Source organism: Zootoca vivipara, chromosome 1 (genome assembly GCF_963506605.1).
Source record: "Zootoca vivipara chromosome 1, rZooViv1.1, whole genome shotgun sequence".
In the NCBI taxonomy this organism is placed as follows: domain Eukaryota; kingdom Metazoa; phylum Chordata; class Lepidosauria; order Squamata; family Lacertidae; genus Zootoca; species Zootoca vivipara.
Genome location: NC_083276.1, coordinates 63,670,506 through 63,684,503, shown reverse-complemented (window position 1 = coordinate 63,684,503; position 13,998 = coordinate 63,670,506). Strand labels below are relative to the sequence as shown.

General features: G+C 38.0%; 1 protein-coding gene across 2 annotated transcripts in view; it reads right to left on the bottom strand.

Moving 5' to 3' along the window:
- ELP4 (elongator acetyltransferase complex subunit 4) overlaps positions 1-13,998 on the bottom strand; it is a 154,940-nt gene that overhangs the window by 120,594 nt on the left and 20,348 nt on the right. For both annotated transcript variants that reach the window (XM_035117904.2, XM_035117893.2), the window contains exon 3: positions 13,717-13,838. In XM_035117904.2, the coding sequence (XP_034973795.2) occupies positions 13,717-13,838 (122 nt within the window). The remainder of the gene's footprint in view (positions 1-13,716; positions 13,839-13,998) is intronic.

The window sequence follows — 13,998 nt, the reverse complement described above, 5'->3', positions numbered from 1 at the left end:
AAACCCCAACCCAGCAGTTCAAAGCCAATTATTAGGGGAAAGTGCTAAAAACAGAGAAATGCCATACAATAAGAATCTGCTCAATAAGAATCTCAACCATAAACCATTGGGATCAACAGATGCATTTATTTGTTTGAATTTTCTCCTTTAGTTTTATTTCAAGCATGCCAAGGCATCAAAATTAAAGAACTCATTCATTTACAAATGACAAGACAATTCAATCCTGATCTAAAACTGATAAATTGCCAATGATCCCATTTACCTGCTATCCTTTGACTCAAGTCATATACAAACCTGTTACACAAAATAGGTTTATCATGCAAAAGGGACGCGGGTGGCACTGCAAAACACATCTCATACAATATTCGAGTATGTACTTAAATGGAATAACTTATGCAGAGTTCTCTAATGTAGACATTTTATAGCTGAATGTACACACATTCCTATGTTGTACAGCCATATAAATAAACATTTTAAATATTAATGCCTGTTGAATGTTATAATTTTATATACCTTGGGGAAGGTGGATCAATCTATCGATTTTGGTTTTTCTAAGTTCCTCATTTTTTTCAAAATTCAATGTGTTCTCTTTCCACATCACTTTGAGATTCTTAAATCCCCACACAAAATCATATACATTTATGGACACATTTCTCCTACTATCACATTTTTGTGAATTAAAAACATTTTTGCCAACAACTCCCCCATATGCATATTTGCACATTGTTTTCACTAATATTTCTGAGAAGTGTGCATTTCAAAAGATAGCGGTGTTTCAGTTCACATACTGAAATAAATTTGAAATAAGTCTGAATTAAGGTTGCATTTCTTTCTGATTCCTACCTTGGGGAATTAAAAAAATAAAAGATGCATATGCATTTTATAAATAAATACTAACACGTCAGAAAAGTTTGTACAAATGTGACAGTAAATGTAGCAGTAAATGATTTGTGGTAGTGACTGTAACATTTGCATTTGCTTTTTAGATCAGTGACTGCAGTGGAAATGTAGATACCAAGTTGACGGCACTGATTTTATTTATTTATTTTTGGCCTAGTTATATAGGCATTCTACCAACTGGGAGCTAACTTGCTAATCAGCTGAAAAGATGGCAATGATATTGCAGATGACCAAGTGTTGTAGTAATAGACTGTTATGTGCGTGAGATAATGTGTTGAATGTTTTTTGAATACTAGGGCCTACCTGATGGATCTGGCATCCTATTTCTATGGCATGAGTTGCCAGAGTGCAATTAGCATGCTAGCGTGTACCTTTGCAAGACACCCAATCTCAATTTTGATACAGTGACCCAGAAGCAGAGGGTCACCAAACATAGGCTAAATGAGAGCTAGTGTGGAGCAACAGCTAAGAAACTGAGCTGCAAATAAGAAAGTTCCTAGTTCAAATCTAGCATCTGCCACTAAGTTCTCAGTCCCGCATCTGCAATACAGGGATAATAGTGATCTAGCTTAAAGAAATACCATGGATTATAACAAAATAAATCTGAAATGCTTTGAATGCTCTGAAGAGGCATACCATGTTTAAAATGATTATTATTTTTAAAAAGTTTACTCCCTGAATATATATGTTAGTCAGGATAGTTAGTAGTCAGGCACTTGGTCAATACAGTGGTACCTCTACTTACGAACGCACATTCGTAAGTCGAAAAAAATTGTAAGTCGAATCCCATAGGAATGCATTGGGAGAAAAAAATCGTAAGTAGAAGCAACCCTATCTAAAAATTCGTAAGTAGAAAAAATCCTATCTAAACCGCATCCAAGATGGCGGACGGAGCTCCGTTCATAAGTAGAAACATTCATAAGTAGAGTTATTCGTAAGTAGAGGTACCACTGTATTCCAATAGTCTGGCTTAAAGATAGTTTATGAAGTGTTGTGTCTCTATAAATCAAACTGACTTAATTGTCAAGGAACAGTGTACGCTCCTTGCTGACCTTTATTGAGATTTTTGATCATTAGGACAACAGTGAGTAAGCAAATTATGTTGCGTTCTTGCTATCCACTACCATCTGTTAGACAAATCTCAATGCACTTCTTTCTGCTACAACAACTACTGACATTCCTCTCCCTGTAGCCTGTACAGCAGCCTTCCCCAACCTGGTGCCCTCCAAATGTTTCAGACTACAACTTCCAATAACCCAAACCAGAACTACCTCTCTAAGGGCAGTTGAGTGATCCAATTTCCTTCTTTCTACAGTAAGACAAACTATAGGAATTCAAAAGTCAATTTATAAAAATAAAGTGAAATCATTTTCTTACCGGGTTCTATTATAAGCCTACAGAATAATCACCCAACAATAGTTCACATTAAGCAAGTTAGTTTTTTAAAAACAGAAATTGGTATTGTAGGTTGCCATCCTAGAAGTTTCTTCCCTCGTTTCAAACTGAATTTGTAATTATCTGTAAGAGTCTTGGAACAGATCCAAGGTTTAAATATAGAATTCATGATTCCCACTCTTCAAGCAGACTTGAGTACAATAAGAATTATAATCAAGAGGCATGAGATGTGCTCAAGGAAGTGATTCTACTGAAGTTCACTCACCATTTATCTCATTAGAACAAATCGTAACATTGTTACTAAGATAAGTTACAGAAGTTGAGCTAGAGTTCTTCCTAATTAAGGGACAGGGGATTCCACAAAAGACAAATGACAGTGTGAGAAGTAGATGTGGGTAAAAATGCTTTTAACAGTATGATCGAGTGCCTGCCCTAAAGCGGATCAACCCTCTTCCAAGGCTCCCATTTGCTTTGCTAGACCCACAGTTATTATAATTAAAGGGCTGTATCCAACACAGTTGTCCCATTCACACAAGGTCTTCTACTTGCACAATGGAACTCCCCCCCCCTCTCCACTGTGTGCCTTCCCATCTGTTTTGGGTTTCCCTCTGGAGGGGACTTGAAAGGGGTGTGGGGAGAAAAGAGAGAAGTGAAGTTCTGTTGCACAACTGGAAGTCTTTGCACGAATGGGATGATTTTGTTGGCTACAGCCCATTTGGTTCGGATTGATTTTTCATCATGGTATTTACAAAAAAACAAAGACAGGTGATTACTTTTTATGCTGTCTTTTCCATGGTCTTAAAAATGTATCTAATCTCATGAAGGCTAAAATGTAGCTACACATATATTTAGTGAACAGCTAGATCAGGCATCCCCAAACTTCGGCCCTCCAGATGTTTTGGACTACAATTCCCATCTTCCCCGACCACTGGTCCTGTTAACTAGGGATCATGGGAGTTGTAGGTCAAAACATCTGGAGGGCCGCAGTTTGGGGATGCCTGAGCTAGATAAATAACAATAAAGAATTAAATAACATTATAAGACTTTTAAATGTGTTTGTGGCAGTGGGGTTACTGATTTGCTGCCAGTCAGTATAGACAACAACAACCTAGATGGACTGATATTCTGACTCAGCATAAGGAAGCTTCCTGTGTCCTTGGCAGATATATTTTTGCACCTAAGACTTAAGTGCAGAGAATCCAATATTTAAGTAGAATTTGCCTCACAAAAATCACGCTTCCATGAGAAGAAAATGCATTGAGAAAGGGGGGGGGGACAGAGTTGTGCTCACTAGTTTTGCCCTCTGCCTTGTCATTCTTATTATCCTCAGCTCATGGAGATGACTGTGTGTAGTGGGGAGCCTTCTCATGTAACTGTGGTGGCTCCATGAACACTTTTTGCCTCTGGTTTTTGTCTCTGTTGCCCCCCTTGTTTTCTTCACATGGAATGGTAACACCTGAAAATGACCAGTGACTTTATTTATCATCAAATTTCTACCTAAAATCTTCATGGCGATATAGACAAATATGAATGCTAATTAGCGCTAACCAACAGTAGAGCAAAAAGTTTTTAAAGACCCATTTTGAAAGCTCTTGGGTGAATAAAAAATGATTTACTCTACATTCAGATTCTTACATTACACTCGCCTGGCAAACTTCCCTGGGCAGCTAGTTCCAAAGTCATGATGACACCACAGAGAAAACCCCACTTTGAGTCCCCCAAAGTTTTATTGCATGCACTGACATGACTCAGAGCAAAGAAAGTCTTTGAAAAATGTTTGCTGGTCTTTGCTAACCAGAAAAATGAAATACTTAGAAGGGAAGACGGTTTTATAACAGGAAGATGTTTTTTAAACCAATCTTTGGGGTAATTTATGGGAAGCTTTTTCTGAGAGGAAACTCCATCAGCACAGTGAGACTTACTTCTGAATAAACAAGTATAAAACAGAATGATACTAATCTGGGAGTAAAAATAGAATTGAATATTTTTAATCTCAGCACCTCTAAGCAAAGTTGTTTTTATAATTTGGTTAAGCTAATTGTAATATAGCTCATTGTTTCAAATACTAAAAGAAGCTACTTAAAAATTTTTTTTAGGCAAATGTTATGTAAATGTTTTTGCAGCTATAATCCAATTTAAATTACTTTCCCAGGTGTTGTATTCAATAAAACTGCCGTCCGTTTTCTCTGTAACACCTGCAACACTTTAATTGACATAAAGATAACGGTATGCTATATACAAAAACAATTCAGTGCAGCCATAGGCCATTGTTCTGGAAGAGATTATCATTAGTATAAATCCCATGTAAGCAGTCACTTAACTCACTAAGCTTCTCATTGTTTTATATTCTGCCTCTTACAATGAGGGGCACACCTGCTGCTGCAATGGCTGCCTCACACTGTAGCAGAGGTGACCAAATGTCCTAGGCTACACATTAAAATCTTGTGGCTGAGAGCCAGAAGAAACACTTTAATGTAGTCTCTCCTTAAACAGCGTTCTCTCCCTTGTTTTTACCAGTAGCACATTTAAAGAATTCCTAAATGTTTTTCTTGTTACCACACGGAATCAATGCAGATTATTATTTGATCTGTGCTGCAGACATATGAGAAAGCAAGCATCTGGTTGCCTCACAGGGTGATGTTTGAGGAACATACAATTGAGGTACAGTATATCCATTAAATGACTTCCTCCAAATGTTTTGCAATACTTAAGATACCCCCAAACCCAAATTGTGTGTGTAAGAGAGGTATCTCAGAGTCTATAAATGCAAATTAATGCAGTCAACAATTTATGACTATAGCACCCCAGTGTCACTAGCCTGATGGTGAAGGAGCAGAGAAAGAAAATGTCAATTACAGTCCTCATCAGAAATAAACTGTCGATGCTAGTAAGTAAAGATGCCTAATTTGAAACAAAATGGTGAAGTTGCAATTAAAAACATGTACTGTAATCTGTACACATTAAAAATAGATCCTCTAAGATATATGTCAGTTTAGCATAGTGACTATGGGGTATCAGATCAGAAACGGGCATATTCATACTTAAAACTTCACTCAGCTATGTAGCTCACTGGTGCACTTGGGCCAAACCCCCTACTTCAAAATGGGGTCCTGGAGGGGACAATGTATATACCACCCTGAGCAACTTGTAGGAAGTGTGGGGCTTCAATGTTATAAATAAATGATTACTCACAGTACCTTGAATTTTGAAAGGATTTAAAAAACAACAACAAACAAATAAACCAAAATCTCTACTTTGGGAAGGTAAAATGTTTCGACAAAATGTTTCCCTCTTGTATCTGGAAAATTAACAAGTAACTCTAAGAGACTCTTTAAAGTATCTAATATGGTAGCTATTTAATTAGGTAAATCTATTCAATTAGGTTGTTTTTATAAAAATGATTCACGGTGCCCACACACACACACACAAGGATCCTCAGAGCTCAAGAGAGCCCTGATTCTCCCTCCTCCTCACTCATAACTGCATGTACACATGCTCTAGACCAGGGGTTGTCAACCTGGTCCCTACCACCCACTAGTGGGCGTTTCAGGATTCTAGGTGGACGGTAGGGGGTTCTACAGTAGAAGCTGAATCCTCCTTCCATCGAGCACTGGTGGGCAGTAAGGAAATTTTATCATCAAGAAAGATGCATTAGTGGGCAGTAGGTATAAAAAGGTTGACTCCCAGGTTCATGTGCACAGAAACAAATAATGCACTGGAACAGTGTGGGGGACAGGATGCCAGTATGTATTTTTCAAAACCACTGCAGCACAACCATGTCAGGACTACTGGATGGGAGCATAGCTGTCAACCCTCCCTTTTTTTTTGCGGGAAACTCCCTTATTCCAAGCCACACAGCTGTCAGCATTCCCTTTTTTTTGCTGGAAATTCCCTTATTCCAGTGCCGTTTCCCGCTGCTATCCTGGAGTGTTAGATATACCGGGACGGGTGAGGCTGCTGATCCCTTATTTTCAAATCCAAAAGTTGACAGCTATGGATGGGAGATGTGGGAACATCTGTTCTCCATACCAGCCCATCATACTATTGCAACTAGGCTCATCCCATGTGAGAGAAGGGAGAAACAGATTTTAACGTGGATGCAGGCACTGCACCTGCACTAGAAAGATTTGAATTTAATACTTTAAAAAAACCCGATTTCCTCACATTAACTGGTTTTATGGGAGATTTGTAAACAAAAGGAACAGGGAAAAGGGGAGGGAGAGATAGTTTAATGTAGTTAAAATGGTATGTGCTTTCACAGCTTCTTGTCACAGGAATTGTTGCTTCTCCAGTACAACTAAATATCTTGCTTTTCTACATCAGAATGCATCTTCCTCATATCTGTTAGGAATTTCTGTTCCTTATGTCAACTGCTACATTGTTCTGCCTGCTTTGGCAGATGCACTAAACAAAATCAGGTTCTAATAGTTTGACCTCTCTCTCTTCTTCTGTTCTCTAGGGCATAATAAAACCCAAGCCACAGTCCTACAACAGTTAATGAAGCTTAACCTTACACCCTCTTAATTACCAATGCATTACACTAACTACAGGCATCATACTTCTCTCTAAGCTATTTTACAATGCTGGAGAAGTACTACTGTGCTATTATTTAGCGACTTAATTCATGCTGTATGTGAAATCCCTCTTAAATGAACTTCTTTGATCCTTTCATTTTTTTAAAAAAAATAGAATTTTGAATATTATCTATTGTGTTCTAATAATCATTTGCAGTTTTCTTGCTGCTATGATTAAGAACACATTAAAAAGTGTATGAGTCTAAAATGATTCATGTTTGAAGTGATGTTTATATAGTAATTTTTCAAAGATACAGAAATAAGTGCTGTTCCTTAAACTTAGGACATTGGAAAGGCAATTAGGAAAGGAACTACTTCAAAGTATATTATGTACAGTAACAACCATTTTTTTAAAAAAGCATTATGTTTCCTGGACAAAGTCAAGCCCTATATTTCATAAATATAAACAAGTGGTTGTAAAGTTAATTTCTTCAAGTGAGACTTGGTCCTGTGCTTTCTTTTTTTTAAAAAAAACCAACTGAAGCCAACAGAACCTAAATTCATATACAGTATTTGCATTTACTACAAAAATTCTAACAGTTAAATGATAAATGAGGAACAGTAGCTGGGTTCTGAACATGAAGGTGTCATTTTTTGTTATTTCATCTCATTTCACTTTATGTTGCATACCAGCTTTCTATATTGCTACAAGGTGGTTTACAAGCTGAAGAAACAACAATATATGCAGCAAAGTTCACACATTTTATAACAATCTGATCCAATACAAAAAGCATAATAAAAATATGACTTATAACAGACTTTGAGTAAGTGGTCTAAGTCATTAGATCTGACTTAGACCACTTACTCAAAGTCTGTTATAAGTCATATTTTTATTATGCTTTTTGTTTTATTATGCTATTTGGAAAATATTAATTTTCCATGTTTGAACTACTAAAATTTTCAGTATATAATAAAATATATATGAGAGAAAGGACAATCCCATTCTTTTTCACTATTCTCCTAGATAGATCAGGAGAATCTCAACAGTATGAGTAAAACAGAATAAAGAGCATTAGCACAATAAGAACAACAAGCAGGGATTTACTCAGTGAAAAACCAAACACACTCATGTATGGGCATTTTTTTAAATAAAGGCTCTATATTCACAAATGTTCATTTTCAAAATGATGTTGGATATTTAAAGCACATATACATTTAGCGCAAATGTAAATGTTCCTCTGAAATTTACACCACTTGGGAGAAACAGTTTGACATTAAGGAATAGAAGTCTGAAGACAGATGGCATACTTTTTCATGCACATAAAATATAAGAAAGTGAGTTAAGATTACCATCAAATATACTCATAGCAAACTCAGGTGTTTGCCTAATACTCAGATTTTTAACTTATTCATTCACTGTAGTCTAACTTTTATGGCATCCAAAATCCCTGTAACTCGAGATGGCCTCATTCTTCTTTACAATGGTAGCTGGTCATGGACAATGCTTCTACTATGTCCATCTTTGTCAGAATATTAAAGAACTTCCTTGAAAATGAGTACTGTGCAGCAATATCCAAATTTAAAATGTGCTAAGCTACAATACCAATATTTATGAATAATGTGGGGATGATTTACTCTCTAGTGCTAGAAGGGTTGCACAAAGTGATCTGAACTAAATATAGGCTCAGTAGCTCTTTGGAGGGGAAGGCAGGAGGAAAATGTTCATTTTAGTTGATAATGTAAATTTGATTGGTAATAGCAAAACTTGCTTCATTCCTTGCATGCTTTCAAAATGTTACATAACTGCATCTGATAAACTTTGGCTACCATAAATGTTAGACTACAGTGGATGAATAGGAAAACACTGAGCATCAGGCAAACACACACACAAGTCAAGTCAGTCTGCTCTTCCAGAATATGCTTTCCAAATTAGGGTTGCCATTCATCTGGATTTTTCCATACATATTCCTGGAATACTGCAGTCGGCAGCAATGTCCCTGTGGAAATTGGGAAAATCCAGATGCATGGCAGCCCATGTTGGCAGTGCCGCTTTTGCATAAAAATAGCATTTTTTTCGTTTTGCATTTTGCCCAAAAAAGCTTAACAACATTTCTGTTTGAAAAATGGGAACCCTATAAATGCTTTAAGTTTTAAAAATGAGGACCCATGCAGAGGTAATGCTACTGAGGATTAGGAACTGGGAATAGGATGCAGGGCCACATTTTCTTTCCCTCCTCTTTCACACACTAATTCTCACCACCTTCAACTTGTCTGTCTGCTGTTAAAACTAAGAATATTACTAAGCTTCCATTTGGATGCATGATTGGTAGCATCTCCAGAATGTTAAAAAAACCCCAAAACTTAAACAATTCTTCCTTACAATTAAATCAATTGTAAGGAAACGCTTTCCATAGCTGTCGAGGTGGAAATAACAATCACAACATAATCAAATTCAGGAAAGTAAAAAAAACCAAAAACGTCATTTTGCTTCAGTCACCTCAAATCCTTAACTATACAAGCATTCTAGTTAAAATAATAATAATTAAAGACTGTTAACATGATTTTAAACCACTATGATAGTCATTCATCACAGAGGTTTAACAGATTATAATATTTCTGAAAGAGTACCGGTATTTTAAATAGTGTGAAAGAAACAAATGATAGCTAATACAACAGCATTCAAAATAATAAAGGCCCACACTGGTTAAGAGATATAAAAATGGGCCACATTAAGTACTGGTCTCCTGTACTCCCTCAGCTGCCCTTCCATGTACAAGGGGACTGAAAGCTTTAATTTTTAAATAAACTAGAGTTTACAATTACATTCATACTTGGGAAACTCTTATGTCTTTTAATAGTGGTCGGTTCAAACCACTGCTTGATTCTGGATTGTTTACATTAAACACTGTTAGAATAAATAATAGTTTCCCAAGCTGTTAATCAATCACACCTAACGGGTTACCAGGCTTTATTGGCTTCTTCTCTGGCACCTGCTACACAACATCAAAGAGCAAGTCTAAAACATGCCATATTCTTTCTCTCCCCCTGCAGGTTAACTCGTAGATTTATAGGGGCTGGGGGATGCTGGCAAATAGCCAGCCCCATCACATGCTCCCACTTTGGGAGACGAATTGTTACCAGCTGCCTGAGGGGCCCCACCCAGCAGTACCTGCTCACATGACACTACTGTCCTCTGCCTCTGAGGATTCCACTGCGGAAGGCTGAGGACCCCCCACTCTGTTGCAGTAGGCAATTACTAGAAAAGACTGGGTCCTATTAAGTCAAGCAGTATAGACAGCGTCTACAATTAGGTGGCACCTGCTGCTGCTATTGCTATATAAGGGCTCAGTTTCAGCTTGTTCTGTGCTGGAGCAACTTCAGAGCTCTGTGTTTTCCAGAGCCTTGCCTCCAGTCTGAACCCTGTGCTCCTTTGCACTCTGGTTATGCCTTGGTAAAGAACAGGAAAACCAACAGCACACTCCTAACTATACATTTATACTATGTACTGTATTTTTGTTTTTATACTGTGATCCTCACCTAAGATGAAGGCTGGTATATAATTATTATTTTTGTCTACTCAAAAGAGGTCCTATTGAATTCACTGGGGGGGGGGTTACTGCTAGGTAAGTGGGGTAATGATTGCAGTCTAAGTGAAATTCTTGGCTGGAGATGCATTCTCACTGAAAGATAGGCTAGGCTGACAGTTAACATTTGGCTACGAACACTAAATGAGCTTCATGGCTGAGCAGAGGTTAAATGGACCCAAAAACCAATGAAACCAACAACTTGAACAACTTGAAGCACACAGCTTCTCCTAGCTAACAGCCACTTGTTAGAATGAAAACAAGTCCCACTTACAACTCATTACCTGTATCTTCCTAAGCACACTTTCTGGATTATACAAAATACTGAAGAATAATTCTGCATGACACTGTAATCAGGTCACATAAAGATTTGGTTTAGTTTTTACTTTATAATATATTATGTTCTAGTATGCAGCAGTACAGCTGTCTGTTAGAAAGATGAAGTGACTGAAGAGAAATGTTTTAAATATCCTGTTTAAAACCCCCTGTATATTGTTCTATAGGATTTTTACAGGGGTGTAATTTTTCAACAATGTTACATCTTAATGCTGACTTCCTGAAGAAGCTTTGACTACAATAGGCATGAATGTGTTTTCAGAGGATGATGGATAAATTGCTGGGTGGTAATATAATATATCTTAGGCAGCTGATGGGGCTTTTTATGTTCTACGTGTCTTTTAGTTATACAGTTTTAACATAATTATGGTCTATAAAACCATCTCTTCCCTCTCCTAGAACCAGCAATATTTGTCTTGGTTAGAGGATCAAGAAACTCCCAACCACATATCATAAAATTAAAACAGGTCAATTCAAAAATTTCTACAGTAAATCATATGTATAAATTCTCTTAGCCTGTTGTTAGTCACCCATATACTGGATTAGTTGCAAGGAGCAATGGTTTATTGGGATGGAGTGACAGTAACATTGGAACATTTCCAAACCTACTGTCTAATAAAACCCAGATTATTGAGATAAGGATAGATCAGACCAAAAGCCCATCTCATTCTTTTCTTATAGTAGGAAGCCAGATGCTTGTGGGAAGCCCATATGCAGGTTATGAGCACAACACAGCTCTTCTGACTGTGTTTCCCAGCAACTTGTATTTGGAGACTTAAAACCTCTGATACCACAAGCTTGACCACAGCTATGGAAATATCATAGCATAACAGATGAAAAACAACTCTTAATGTGCTCAATGAATGTCTGATACACATGTCACTGTAAACAGAAATTCCAGTAAACCTTTTTCTCTTTTGTTCATGTTTAAGTGTATTAATTCAAGAAAAAAGCCTAATGAGGACACAACAGTGAAGGTGAATTTACATTTCATAACAGATATCCAACAAAACATTTCCCTCTCAACAGGGCAACCCTACAATTAGGCAGAGAGATGTAGGAGCCTCAGGCCATAGATATGGGCGTGGAGGGAATGGGAATGAGAATGAGATGTTGTAGGACAGAGCTGTGTCTGCTACAAAGTCTGCCCTAAACTCCATGAGTTAGTCTGCTGTCCTTAGTTGTAGTAGAGCACAGTGACCCATTACCAGTGTTTAAGTATGATTCAGCTGTATTCTGTATGTTGAATCTACTAGGGCACCATCTTGTCCTTTACCTCAAACAACGAAATAGCACAGCTAGAACCTGCCTCTCACAGCTAGAACCTGCCTCTTTTTCTGGATACGTTGCTGGGGTTATTAGATCCAGACCTTCCCCTATTGTTCTCCTAGCTGCTAGTCTCAATCTCCATTGAGGTAAAGCTTCCCAGCTCTGATCCTCTATATTCTCTTCTTTCTCATTTTCCCTCTGTTTCCTCCGCCTCGTTCCCTTTTTCCAAGCCTTCACCTCTTGCTTCCTTACTCAGTCTCCTTCAGACTTTTCTCTGCTTTGCTAATCTATCTACTGACTCATCTATGGCCTCTTTGAGACTTGTGTCTGCTGCACAGTTAGCTGCCGCATTATCTTTTAGCCAGAAGTACTCCCCAGTGTAGGGACGCGGGTGGCGCTGTGGGTTAAACCACAGAGCCTAGGACTTGCTGATCAGAAGGTTGGCGGGTCGAATCCCCACAACGGGGTGAGCTCCCATTGCTTGGTCCCTGCTCCTGCCAACCTAGCAGGCATTTCCGCGTGCTGTTCTGGTTCGCCAGAAGCGGCTTAGGCATGCTGGCCACATGACCTGGAAGTTGTACGCCGGCTCCCTCGGCCAATAAAGTGAGATGAGCGCCACAACCCCAGAGTCGGTCACGACTGGACCTAATGGTCAAGGGTCCCTTTACCTTTAACTCCCCAGTGTTGTCTGTGCTGCTGCCCCTACCTCTTTAAGGTAGGTTGTGTGGCCAACCGAAGTCAATGAATAACCAAATCCTAAGGCTCAGGTGATAAAGACTAGGAAGAACCACAAGTACAAAAACTACTTTTCATAGTTTGCTACATAATTCTATACTTTTAAAAGACTTTAAAAATAAGTCTTATTGTGGAGTATTGATATAATACACTTGATATTAAATGTATTTGATATTTTCAATTTCTGGTAACTGACGTTTTTATATATGTATTTATATATGGTTAATTTCAGTTATTTCTAAAGCTAGGCCCCACAAATCAACACACCAATATCAAATGGCAAACTATTTCATAACACTGGCACACACTACTCTGTGTGTGCCACCAACCCATGCTTCGTAAAAATGGCGTTCAGGCTCCTGTTTGGTCAATCACATTGGTACTGTGTTTCTCTGAAAATAAGACACCGTCTTATATTTATTTTTTCTCAAAAAACCACACTATGGCTTATTTTCAGGGGATGTCTTATTTTTTTCCTCCTCCTCCTGCCGCGGCCGGCATTGCTGCTGCGCCTATCACTATGTCTTATTTTCAGGGTATGGCTTATATTCCTTGAATACTTAAAAATCCTGCTACGGCTTATTTTATGGCTACGGCTTATTTTTGGAGAAACAGGGTATGAGAAGTACAAGCACTTCAAACTCAAGATGTGATGTCATTTTACTTCTTTTCTTTGCCGCATTTTTCCAACACAATCTCCACCCCTAGTTTCTCTGAATCACTATAATTAAAATAATTTAATCAAGGTACAGGTAATGTATTCAGGAAGATTTTAGGTAATTAATAAAGCTATACTCTCCTGACCCATACACTACTTTTTACTTGGAGGGAGTAGGCAAGGCATGGTTGGTATGGTAACACACAAGTGCTTTACTAACAGAGTTCTCGTACAGGGAATGGGAATGTCTGCCAGCTTTAGGATTGCTTTTAGCACCATCTAGAAGATATTAAGCAATAATTACATGGAAGTATTTTTTCTTTACCTTTAGAATATCAGCAGGCTCCTCTTTATCTGAAGCAACAAATAAATCATGTCCACAGACTATCCCCTCTGAAAGGAAATGCTTGAACAACAGATTGGAATAAATACCGTAGACATCTTCCTCTGTGGAAAAACAAAGCAAAACACATTATTAGGATGACAAGCCAAATTTGCTGGTGTGGAAGAAATATAGATAGGGCAAAAGAAACCACAACTATGTACTGTCAGTGCCTCTACCATTGGGCTTATACTGCTCCATATGTATTCACAGCACTGCAGGGGC